The sequence below is a fragment of the Saccopteryx bilineata genome, chromosome 1 (genome assembly GCF_036850765.1).
Source record: "Saccopteryx bilineata isolate mSacBil1 chromosome 1, mSacBil1_pri_phased_curated, whole genome shotgun sequence".
In the NCBI taxonomy this organism is placed as follows: domain Eukaryota; kingdom Metazoa; phylum Chordata; class Mammalia; order Chiroptera; family Emballonuridae; genus Saccopteryx; species Saccopteryx bilineata.
The window spans coordinates 345,494,061-345,506,668 of NC_089490.1; the positions used below are offsets into that span (position 1 = coordinate 345,494,061).

The 12,608-nt window shown below is 44.1% G+C and overlaps 1 protein-coding gene across 1 annotated transcript in view; it reads left to right on the plus strand.

Annotated features, from left to right (window-relative positions):
- The first annotated feature begins 889 nt into the window (after positions 1-889).
- Positions 890-12,608, plus strand: part of MAP6 (microtubule associated protein 6) — an 85,064-nt gene continuing 73,345 nt past the window's right edge. Inside the window, exon 1 of the mRNA XM_066249924.1 lies at positions 890-2,390. Within this exon, the coding sequence (XP_066106021.1) occupies positions 1,480-2,390 (911 nt within the window). The 5' untranslated portion in view covers positions 890-1,479. The remainder of the gene's footprint in view (positions 2,391-12,608) is intronic.

Below are 12,608 nucleotides of genomic sequence, written 5' to 3' on the forward strand. Positions count from 1 at the left end.
TAACTATTATTTCCTCTACTTCACAAATGAGGTGACTGAGGCCCAGAGATGACTCAAGTTGCCCAAATGACACAGATAGTTAAGTGTCTGACTCCCAAATCTGTAACTCCCAGGTAGAAGCAAACCAAATGCCAGGGGTCAGGATCGTGCCAGAAAGCTCCTACATGTCTGGTCTTAGGACACCGACCCTGTTTCCCATCCACCCCAAACTCACCACGTAGGCCCCTTCCAACAATCTTCTTTACACTGCTTCACCACAGTGCAGCCCATGGGCTTAGTGAACAGGGACCCATGGTTCTTGGGAGGTGCTAAGATAGCCCTTCCTCCAAAAAAAAAAAAAAAAAAAAAAAAAGGAATGGCGAGGGTACTACCAGTCTGGGGGTCTCCATCACCACATATCTGAGCATGACCTGTGCTTAAGTCTGATGAGTGCTTGGAGCAGGAGCCAGCCAAACTGGGTTCAAATCCAGCCTGGTGACTTTGGCAATTAACAGTAGCTCTCTTTTTTTAAAGTATCTATACTGGGACAAACATTTTATTAGGGGTTTTCTTCATGTTTTTAGACTTTAACACCCCTTACCCACCGACCCAAGATGGGCCCTATTTTACAAAAGAGGATCCTGAGGCCCCCGGAAGGGAGCGACCAGCATTAAGGACAGCAAGTAGTCAGGAGCCTAGGACCTGAACCCACCTAGGCCCCAGATTATACTGTTGCCTAGGAGCGGAGGAGGGCGGAGCTGCCAGAGCTGAGGGAGGAGAGGCAAGAGGGAGGGCGAGCTCCTAGCATTGGCCCTGACGAAAGCAGGTGATTTTTTTTTTTTTTTTTTTTTTTGCAGCGTGCTTTCTCTCAGCATCTTTCCTGGATTTTTTTCCTCCCGCTGAGCGGCAGAAAAGGGTGGGGCCGCTTCTCTGCAGCAGACAGCGGCGGCGGCAGCAGCAGCATCACTGGAGCAGCGACAGAGGCAGCAATGCTTGCATCTCTGTTGGAGGTGATCGACTCCGAGCCCTGCTAGGTGGCCAGGGGCTACTGGACTCCGGCGGGAAGGAGAATAGAGACTCATCCGCGGACCCTGTGCCCACATTGCGCGGCCCTTTCCCTGCGCCATGGCTTAAGTCCGCGGTCTGCGCGCCGCCGCCGCCGCAGCCGCAGGGAGGGGCGCGTCCCAGACGCCTTCGCCCGGGGACTCGGGGACGTTTCTTCTCTCACCCTCCGGTGCCTGCAACAGACTGCGTTCCGAAGACCTTTGCAGGCGCTCCCGCAAGCCTTTGAAGCCGGTAATCGAGGGACTGATCTCAGTGATAGCTTTGCCGGCCCAACCTTCGTGGGTGCTTTCTGAGGGAGGAGGGCAAGGTACTCAGGTTACCAAGGGGAAAACGGTAGGAAACAGATTGGCTGAACGAGGGCCAAGGGACTGAAGGAAGATTAGACTTGCTTTAGAACCACAAAAAGAAGGGAGGACCAGCTGTGCAGCTAACATCATGGCGTGGCCATGCATCACGCGGGCTTGCTGCATTGCCCGCTTCTGGAACCAGCTGGACAAGGCGGACATCGCCGTGCCGCTGGTTTTCACCAAGTACTCGGAGGCCACGGAGCACCCAGGCGCCCCGCCGCAGCCGCCACCGCCGCCGCCGCAGCAGCAGACGCAGCCGGCGCACGCGCCCCCCTCGGCGCGGGCAGTCGCTATAGAGACTCAGCCCGCCCAAGGCGAGTTGGATGCAGTTGCCCGGGCAACAGGGCCGGCGCCGGGGCCTAGTGGCGAACGCGAGGCGGCGACCGCCTCCGGCCGGAGCGGACTGAGCGCCGGCCCGGGCTCCGGCTCCACCTCCGGCGCGGGCCCCGCGGACTCGGTGATGCGTCAGGACTACCGCGCCTGGAAGGTGCAGCGACCCGAGCCGAGCTGCCGGCCGCGCAGCGAATACCAGCCCTCCGACGCGCCCTTCGAGCGCGAGACCCAGTACCAGAAGGACTTTCGCGCCTGGCCGCTGCCGCGCCGCGGGGACCACCCCTGGATCCCCAAACCGGTGCAGATCCCCACGTCTTCCCAGGTTTCAGCGCCTATTCTCAGGGCGCCCAGGCGCCGGCCTCAGAGCCAGGAGCGCTGGCCAGTGCAGGCCGCCACTGAAGCCCCGGAGCAGGCGGCGGGCCCTGGCGGAGCGGGTGTTGTCGCGGTGGGGAAGGCGTTGGGTGCGGACGAGCGCGACACGCGCAAGAAGGCCGGGCCCACCGTGATAGCGCGCCGCGCCGAGGGCCTGGGGCAGGAGCAGACGCCGCTGCCCGCAGCCCAGACCCAGGTCGCGGGCCCCGAGGGTGGCAAGGGGCGTGCAGCAGCTGACGCCCTCAATAGGCAAATCCGCGAGGAGGTGGCGAGTGCAGTGAGCAGCTCCTACAGGTGAGATGCGGGACACAGCTCGTGCAACGGGGCTGGTCACTTTTACCCTCTACCGCAGACTTCCCGGGACTCCTTCTCCACAGCGCAGGCCTCACATGCAGCCTCCCCCTCCCATCCCAGACCACACCCTCTCCCCAGCCTCATCCCGGGCACCCTCCCATGGCTCTTTCTTTTTGCTCTTTCTCTTTGCTCTTTCTCTTGTGCTCTTTCTCCTGTGCTCTTTCTCCTGTGCTCTTTCCCGAGCCTGCCGGGTCTTTTCCACTTTATACACCTTCGCCCTACCGCCCTACCGCCCTACCGCAGATCCCTGCGCGCCCAACAAAGGAAGGCCTTTTGTAGTTTTTTCACAGGCTGTGCTTCCATTCTGCCCCACCCAGTTTACCAGCTGCATTGGTTGAAATGCTGCCCCATTTAGGCTTATTTGCTACCCACCAGCCTTCGTGCTTTCTCCCAAGCCCTCATCCTTCCAGAAGAGTTCTTTGCCAGTGACCAAAGGCCCTCCTCCCTAGTCCAGTCCACTTGGCCTTGCATTCCTCCCTCCCCTCCCCCAGTCCCTGGGAGATAACCAAGCACCACACCCTTTTCTAGATTCCCTGAAGGATCCTTATACATCACCCACCTCCTTCTACCATATCAGGCTTTGAAGTCAGACTCTTTAGGTTTCTTACTGGCTGTGATACATTGGTCAAGTTTATTAGCCTTTCTGAGCCTCAGGTTCTTACCTGATATGGTTGATAATAGGTTGTTCTCTTAGAAGTGCTCACTCATTCACTAATTTAATATAGTATTCAATATATTTTTTGAACGCCTACTATATGTCAGGCACTATGTTAGACATTGTGAAGATTAAACGAGATGATTCTGGGAGGGTATGGAGGAGAATTGTGCCTGGTGCATAGTAGATGATTGGTCAATTTTGGTCCCATTCCAACCTTTTACATGATGCCTCATTATCCTGGTTATCACTTTAGATGTGTCTCCCCTCAATGTGTCTTTCTCCTGTCCCTTCATGGTGTCTAGATATGTTTGTTTTCCATTCTTTTACCACAGAGAACCCCCTCTTTAGCACATTAAATTTACATTAAATTCTCTGTAAATGAATACCTTCAAGCATTCTTCTAGAATTCTCTTTCTGCTGTAATCTCAGCCCTTCCACTCTGCTTTCTCACCCTTTATGCATTCAATTGTTTTTTGAATACTTAGCTTTCAATCCTGTCCTTATGTTTCGACCCAAATCAACCAGCTAACAGATTATATTTGAATCTAATCATGTAACATTGGGCTTGGAGATCTCTGGGGAAGCAGATGTATGTGGTGAATAATTGAATGAAAGGTGTCCAAAATGTGGCTTATGGGATTTTTCATCAATGCAACAGCCAGCTGCGTTCTGCTGGGCAGGGTATGACCAGGAGGACTGCAAATTGGGGTCTTTTGCCAAGACCCTAAGTGCAGTCTGGTTTCAGACTGACGTGCTTCTCCAGTGAACTTAACAACCACTTCTTTATATGCTGAGGAAAGAATAGCATAGATAAACATCCTCTCTTGCCTGACCTGTGGTGGTGCAGTGGATAGAATGTTGACCTAGAATGCTGAGGTCGCCAGTTCAAAACCATATGTGGCTTGCCTGGTCAAGGCATATATGGAGTTGATGCTTCCTGCTCCTCCTCCTCTTTCTCTTCTCTCTCTCTAAAAATGAATAAATAAAATCTTTTTTTAAAATTCTCTTTTGTTAAGACAGAATGCACCTCCCCTCCCAGGTTTTAACTCTGGAAAGCCTTTCCCAATGAGAAGGGGCAGCTAATCCATTAGCCACTACTCCATCTTACTGAATTCCACCTTTCAGCATTTTTCTCTTCTGACCACACTGCTCCCCCAGGAGTACACCACTTCCCTTTAAAGCTCTGGGTCATGCAAGGACACAGATCTTTTGCCTTGATTCATAGCTATCAGGAGGTAAAAATTTCACAATATCTTTATGCTGCTACCAAGAGAGCATCAAAAAGAAAAGAAAGGAAACAAATAAGTGAGGGGCATAGAAAAACAAAGCCAAGGGGTATTTGTGTGATTGTGCTATATGGCTTTCTTATTTACAGGGCCCTACTTCATTCCCTGAGAACCCTAAGATTATCCCAAGATCACAGATTTCTGATCTGACCTCTTTAACTTCCTGCTTCCATACTATGACCCTGTGGCTGGTAGAACCATAACAGCCACCAGGTAGGAACTACCTCTCCTCACTTCGTGAGAGTCAGTGCCAAAGAGAGTCCAGATTCTCAAGTCTCCTTGCATAATCCCACTCAGTTTATGTTTCCAAGTTGGTGGGACTTGCTTTGTCCATGGTTTTTTGGCCAGACAGTCAGGGAATGAACCACCCTTCAGATACAACTCACTCCAAATATTTTGGCTTGTACCTATGTTCTGTATGGCCTCTTCCGTCAAAACAATGTCTTAACTCTACAGTAAATGTTATATACATACTGCAAGTGATTGGATTGAATAGGGTAAGGCTATGTATGCTCTTGTATATAGTGAGAATGATTTGATGGCTGTCAGAATTGCATCAACCTTCAAAAAAAAACCTCTAAGCTCTTCAAAAATATTTTTTCTAATTTGGATCTTCTGTAAAATTTAATTATGCATATAATTTTGGGCAGCAGCTCCATTTTGCTGGATAACCAGAGGGTTTTGAAATATTAAGAGAATGAATGTTGATAAAAGACATCATAAGTTCATGACAAATTTGATGTGAAATTTAATATTTTTTGTTTCAGAAGAAAAAGAAACTAATAATAGGGAAATACACTTTGAGTGAAAGTAGATATGAAAAATAAGATAATCATTTAATTAACTATATTATAAAGGAAAAATGCCTGGAAATTGTAGGCTTCTTTGGAACATTGATTTTCCTCCCCCGTTGTCTCACATTCTTTTCCTTGCTATGATTCTGAATGTCTGCTGAATTTAAGTATGCCCTGTGTCTGCTGTAAATGAGCCTTACCTTGCCTTAGAAGCCACGTTGGACTCCATTTCAAGGATAATTTGATTTACAAACCTTTTTCTTCTGCCGCTTTACATAAATCATAGTGGTTACACCATAGTGACTGGTTTATCTCTTGGGCTTTTACAAAGGACATCTGTCACATGACATCAATGTGAGCAGTTTGATTAAATAAAGGACACATAATCCATCAGCTTAATTTATTGGTATATAATGTAAAATATGCATTCAGCATCCAGAGTCATATACATACTAATTGGTTTTTCCCTGCCATACACAATCAGTAGATAATATCAAAAGTCCTTTGACACTTGATTTTGAGAAACCTTCCCTATTTAACAGTTCATCTACTTCATAACCTACCCAGACTAGCCTCGGATTTTTTTTTTTTTTTTGCATTCTAATGGTATCTAAGGTGTCAGAGTTATTCACAATCATGAAGCTGATTAATTTTTAATATGTTCATATTACACAGATGATATTATAAAATTGAGAAGCATGTCTTTGTTATCATTTTTTCTATTCCTTTTTTTTTCTTTGTTATCATTTTTAATGATACGAATGGATTTCACTGTTCAGCCATTTGTGACTTTAGACCTAGCATTCTCATTTAGAAAACAGATGAGTTACAAGGAAGGGATTAAAATTTCCCTCCCAGTCAACCCATTGCCCTAGCCTTCAGTTAATGGGGATAGATGGGGTAGCAGGTGCTCCCTATAGAAATGCTAATGAAAACTTTTCTTAGAAGAAATCATCTGGGGCACCAGGAGGTAGAATTAATAAACCAGAGGCAAAATATTTGAAAAATGAGAGCAGTCACAAGGAAATCAGAAGGAAAAGAAGCTTTTAATATCTGCCCTACAGATTTCCACGAAGGTTAGAGAAAGGCTCATCTGACTTGGTGTATGCTGTGCAGAACTGCCCTGTGCCTATAGCATAACTGCCTATTTTTCTAATTTCTTCCTGATTAAGTCCTAGCAATACTTCAGGGCCACTCTTCAGGTTCTGACATTCAGGACCAAATTTTATTTTATTCCCTTTTTATATTCGGTACACTTCTCATTGTCTGCTCAACTGTAAAAGGCTTTTGTCTGATTCCTGCCTCCCCTACCAGATAGATCATGAACACTTGAAGAGAAGAGCAGTATTTTGTTCATCTCTATAACCTCTTACAGCATAACACTATGCCTAGGTGCCATGTAGGTTTGTTGAATCCAGTGGAATTTTCAAAGTTTGGCGAAATTTTTATTCACCTGCATATTGATTCATTTCATTCAGTTTCACTTAGTTGAATTTATTTCAGAAAATGACCACCAAGCCCTGGCTATGTATCACATGGGATGCTGGGGATACCAGATAACCCTTCTGTAAGGAAATTGTGTCTCTCTTAATCAAAATAAAGTCCAATTCCTACTAGGTTGGCATTAGAAGTAAGTGTTCAAATGTGGAAGGCAGCAAAACATACGGACTTGACTCTGGAGGCACCGTCATCCAGGGCAGTGGGCCCAGCCTTGGCCTCACATCGGAATCCCTGCAAAACTTTTAAAATGCTGTTGCAGAGGTACCTGGCCCAGAAATTCTGACTTAATTGGTCTGGGGTGTGGCCTGGGTGTCTGAATTTTAAAAATCTGTCTCAGATGATCTTCATGTGCAATTCAGGTTCTGACCTTCTTCACTTAGGCAAAGGTTCTCAAACTTTAGTAAACAAATAATCATCTGGAGAGCTTTCCAAATGCAGATTCCTATGCCTCTTCCTCAGACGTGCTGATTGAGTATTTAAAATGGAGCCTAGTCTGACCTGTGGTGGTGCAGTGGATAAAGCAGCGACCTGAAATACTGAGGTCGCTGGTTCAAAACCCTGGGCTTGCAGAGTCAAGGCACATACAGGTAGCAACTACTAAGAGTTGATGCTTCTAGCTTCTCCCCCCCTCTTTCTCTTTCTCTCTCTCTCCTTTCCTATTTCTAAAAAACCAATAAATAAAATCTAAATAAAATAAAATAAAATGGAGCCTAAGAGTCTACATTTTAAAAAGCTCTAGGTAATTTTGATGTAGGTGAACTTCAGGCTTTACTTGGGAAAACACTGCTTGAAAAGATTTACTGTCTTTGAGGTATTGAGTTTTCCCACATTCAAACATGGTATTGCTCGTGATTTACTTAAGTCTTTTATGTAAGACTTACATTTTATCATTTTCTCAAAAAAGTCACACACAATGGTTTTTAAGTTTTATTTTACTATGTTCAAGTCTTTACTAATCTAACTGATTTTAACTTTATGTATGGAATGAGGTAAGGAAGCTAATTTCTTTTTTCATATATGGAAAGTTGTTTACCCTAACTAACACTCTTGTAAAAAGTTCAACTTTTCCCCCTAATATCTCCTCTTTCACATAAGCATTACATATGCTTGCATGTATTTCTGAGATCTCTGTTCTATTCCATTTGTCTGAGCTAATGCCAAACTATTATCTAAGCTATTTTAATTTGTTCTTCCTATTGTGAAGGTTTTTTATACACTTTCTAATTTGTTGTTGCTCATATGCATTAATTTTTGTGTGATAATCTTTTATTCAGCAACCTACGATGTTCCCTAATTAATTTTGTCTGTAGACCCACTTGGATTATCTGTGAAGATAATGTATATGTTTAGCAAATACCAACTTATTGTTCTTTTTTCAATGTTTATATAGCTTTGTGGTGTGTGTATGTGTGTTTTGCTGCATGGGTGAGGACATTGGTATAGTTTTGATAGTATGTGATAACAGCATCTTTGTCTTGGGATATGGGAATATGTTTAAAGTTTTATCATTAAGTGTGAGGTTTACTCTGTATTTTTTATGAGATAGCTTCATATCAGGTTAAGAAACTTCCCTTTATCCTCATTTACTAGGGGTTTCTAAAAATGAGGATAGGTATTGAATTTTATTAAATGTTTTTTTTCGCATCACTGAGATGATTATATGGTTTTTATTTTTTAATGTCTCAGTAGATTTTTCTGATATTGAGTCATCTTTACATTCCTGGGATAAACCTTACTTAGATAAAAATCTACTTTATGATGCTGAATTTAGTTTGCTATTTTTTATTTGAAATGTTTGCATATAGGAAAGTTTTTATTTTTATTATCCCTTTTATTTTTCTGCTCTGAAAGGACTAAGAAGTACATATACAAAATAGTCATGGGGGATGTGAGGGCGATCTGGCTGCGACATCTGTCACCCCATTGATCGCCAGGGTTGATTCGGCTGATCTGGCTGGCTAGGTGGGTGTCCCCTTCCTCCCTCACCGCTCCATGTGCATCCCTCCCGAAGCTGTGCGCTCAGTCGAAGAGGACGACCTTCCCCGCTAGAGGAGAGGACCGTTCTTCGGTCAAGGGTAAACGAGTAGCTGCGCTCCCCTGCTAGAACCTCCAAACAAGTCTCAAAATAGTCATGGGGATGTGAAGTACAGCATAGGAAATATAGTCAATAATATTGTAATAACTATGTAAGGTACCAGGTGGGTACTGGAAATATCAGGGGGAGCACTTTTTAAGTATATGACTGTCTAACCACTATGCTGTATATCTGAAACTAATATAAAATAATAGTGAATGTAAACTGTAATTGAAAACAAATTTTCTAAAGAAATGTTTACATACATGTTTATAAGTAAAATTAGTTTACAGTTTTATCCTTTTTATATTGGTCTTGTGCAATATTGAAATCAAGATCTATAAAATTAGATAAGATATCCCTCCTTTCAGTTGTTTAGAACAATTCATGTAACAAAAGTTGCTTCTTAAATATCTGATAAGATTTTCCTGTAAAGATTTCTGTACCTGGTGTCTTTTTCATGGATAGATTTTTTTTTTTTTACCACCAATTTGCTGTCTTTAATAGTGATCCATTTATTCAACTTTTGTATTTCTTCTCAAACCAATTCTGGTAATTGATATTTTCTAGAAAAGTTTACATTTTTTCTAATCTTTAAATTTATTGACATAAAATTGATATCCTATCAGCCTGACCAGGTGGTGGTGCAGTGAATAGAACATTGACCTGGGACGCTGAGGTCAGTGGCTTGAGTGCAGGTTTATCCGGGTTGAACTCAGGCTCACCAGCTTGAACATGAGTCACCAGCTTGAGCGTGGGATGATAGACATGACCCCATGGTCACTGGCTTGAGCAAGGGTTCACTGGCTCAGCTGGAGGAACAACAAGTTGACAGTTCTCAGCTCTCTCTTTACTTGTCTGTCTGCTTCTCTCTCTCTCTTACTCACTTAAAAATTTTTGATTCTATTATTTTCTTGTGTATTTAAAAAGAATCTCTACTTATCTGTAGTTATGTCCCTTTTTAATATCTAATATTAATTTGTGCCTCCTCACTTTTATTTTTATGATTAGTCTTTAATTGAGGTTTATTTAGGTTTTCGGTCTTTCCAAAGGATCAAACTTTGGTTTTGTTGATCATCTCTTTTTCCAGTAAATTTTGCTCTTATTTTTAATATTTTTTTCTTTTTTCTGCTGTGAGAGGTAGGCATAGGCCAGGTTAGGAACAGTCTTATATCCCTGGCTACGGGGTTTGGATTTTCCTCTAAAGAAATGAGTCTCTAAAAGACTCTAAGACAGCTTCCAATAGCTGGTGACTGGGGGAAGTTAGAGAAAGGGAGGCCAATAAGGAAGCTAGTGAAATAATGCACAAAAAATGATAAAGCTGGAACTGTGGCTGTGGGATTGGAGATTTCCCAGCCTGACCAGGTGGTGGCGCAGTGTGTAGAGCATCAGACTGGGACACGGAGGACCCAGGTTTGAGACACCGAGGTCACTGTCTTGAGCATGGGCTCACCAGCTTGAGCGGGGTCACTGGCTTGAGCATGGGGTCATAGACATGATCCCATGGTTACTGGCTTGAGCCCAAAGATCCCTGGCTTGAAGCCCAAGGTTGCTGGCTTGAGCCCAAGGTCGCTGGCTTGAGTAAGGGGTCACTCGCTCTGCTGGAGCCCCCTCACTCAAGGCATATATGAGAAAGCAATCAATGAACAACTAAGGAGACTAAGGAGCTGCAACAAAGAATTGATGCTTTTCATCTCTCTCCTTTCTGTCTGCCTGTCCCTATCTGTACCTCTCTCTGTCTCTCTGTGTGTCTGTCACAAAGAAACAAACACAAAAAGAAAACACCTCATATCTTAATGACCAATTGAAATGCAGGGAAGAGGATATAATTTAGAATTATTCTTGTTTCTGGTTTGGGTAAGTGGTAGGGGTGCTAGTCTTTAGAACACACCTTTATTTAGAATTTGGTAATGACTATGGAGGAGAAAAAAGGTCAGGAGTGGAATTTGAACTAATTTTTTAACATCTAGAATTTGAATATCTGATAAGAAGTTCATGGATCATTAAGTAAATGGATCTGAATAAGACAGAGATCTGGGCTGTAAACATAGATCTGAAACGGTTCGTGGATATTATTAAAGCCATGAAAGGAGGTGAATCATCCCTAGAGAAGGAGTAGGGAAAATTAGCCATCAGAGAATGGAGCCCTGAGGAATACAGGTATTTGGGGGTATTGATAGCAGAAGGAATGCCATGAAAAAGACAAAGAAAGAGTGAACAGAGGAAAGGGTAGAAAACCAGGAGAGAGACTTATCATGGAAACCACATTGAACACCTCAGTAATGCCTTATGCCCATTTGGAGACTTGTACTGAGGAATTACTGTGTGCAAAGCATCTGGCTAGATAATTGGTTGACCTTGTGTAGTTAACTCTCAGAGAGATAATGCTGCCCGAGACTAACCCACAAAGAAGAAAGGAGAAATTGGCATCTAATGCATATATGAACTTAAGAAAAAAAAGTCAAGCCAGTGATAGGTTTTGTTTTGTTTTTGTGACAGAGACAGAGAAACAGAGGGACAGGAAGGGATAGAGATGAGAAGCATCAATTTTTTGTTGCGGCTCCTTAGTTGTTCATTGCTTTCTCATTTGTGCCTTGACCGGGGGGCTCCAGCAGAGCTAGTGACTCCTTGTTCAAGCCAGAGACCTTGGGCTTCAAGCCAGTGACCTTTGGGCTCAAGCCAGTGACCATGAGGACATGTCTGTAATTCCACACTCAAGCCAGCGACCCCACACTCAAGCTGGTGAGCCCATGTTCAAGCTGGATGAGCCTGTGCTCAAGCTGGTGACCTTGGAGTTTCAAACCTGGGTCCTCTGTGTCCCAATCCAACCACCTGGTCAGGCAAGCCAGAGATAGTTCTAAATCAGTAATCATTAAGAATCACTCTGCCTGACCAGCAAGTGCCAACATATTAGAGATAGGTGGAAGAAGATTCAGTCAAGGATGGACCTTTGGTGTCTGTGTGTCATCCCCATCTGAGAGCAAGTGCATAGACCTCACCATTGTCCCAACTTCCCACCTCCCCTGACTGTGGTCTTGTGCATACCTGCAGAAACCACCCCATGTGTGTATAATGGAAGAGTACTTCTCTCTATTCTCCCTATCCTAGCATAGTTCATCATTATTGTGCATTTGTTTTCCAACTGAATGAAGAGGGTTCAGGGCCAAGCCTGGTGTAACCGTTTATGGTGGGAAAATTGGGCCCAGGTCCCAAGCCACAAAACCCACTATAAGTGCCTCCCTGAAACACACCTCCTCCACTCTGCTGTTCCCTGTGGTCACTGTCTATTTCATGCAGTTACTGCAAAAAGTTGGCCCATGTTGTGACATATCCTAGAGTGCATTTTTACAATCTTCTTAGCCCCTAAAAATTGTTCTCTATTAAATTGTAACAATAGGCGAAAGATAAATAATGGCAGAATGCAAAGGAGCAGAATGTTAGAGAACAAAGATATAATTGAGTTTCAACCTCATTTGCTGAGTGCTTACTCTGTGCCAATTGCTTTCACATATTTTTTTTAATTTAAATTTCATAATGACCTTTTTAAGGTAAACATCTCTCTCTTTAAAGATGAGTCAGGGAGGTCTAGGGACTGAGGTCACACAACCAGTTAGTGGCTGAGCTGGTTCAGGAACCTGGTTCTCCTCACTCCAGCCTATAGCTGTGTCTTACTTGTGTAGCTCATGTAGACCCTTGTGATGTCCCTCAGTTCGACATAACATTCCTGGGAGGGCGGCTATGTGCTCCTCACCCCACCCTCCATGCTGTCTTTGTGGTTCCAACTCTCTTAAGCCCAGGTCATTTTCCTTTACCAGCTTGTTTCTGCAGTGGAGAGGGGTAGATGAT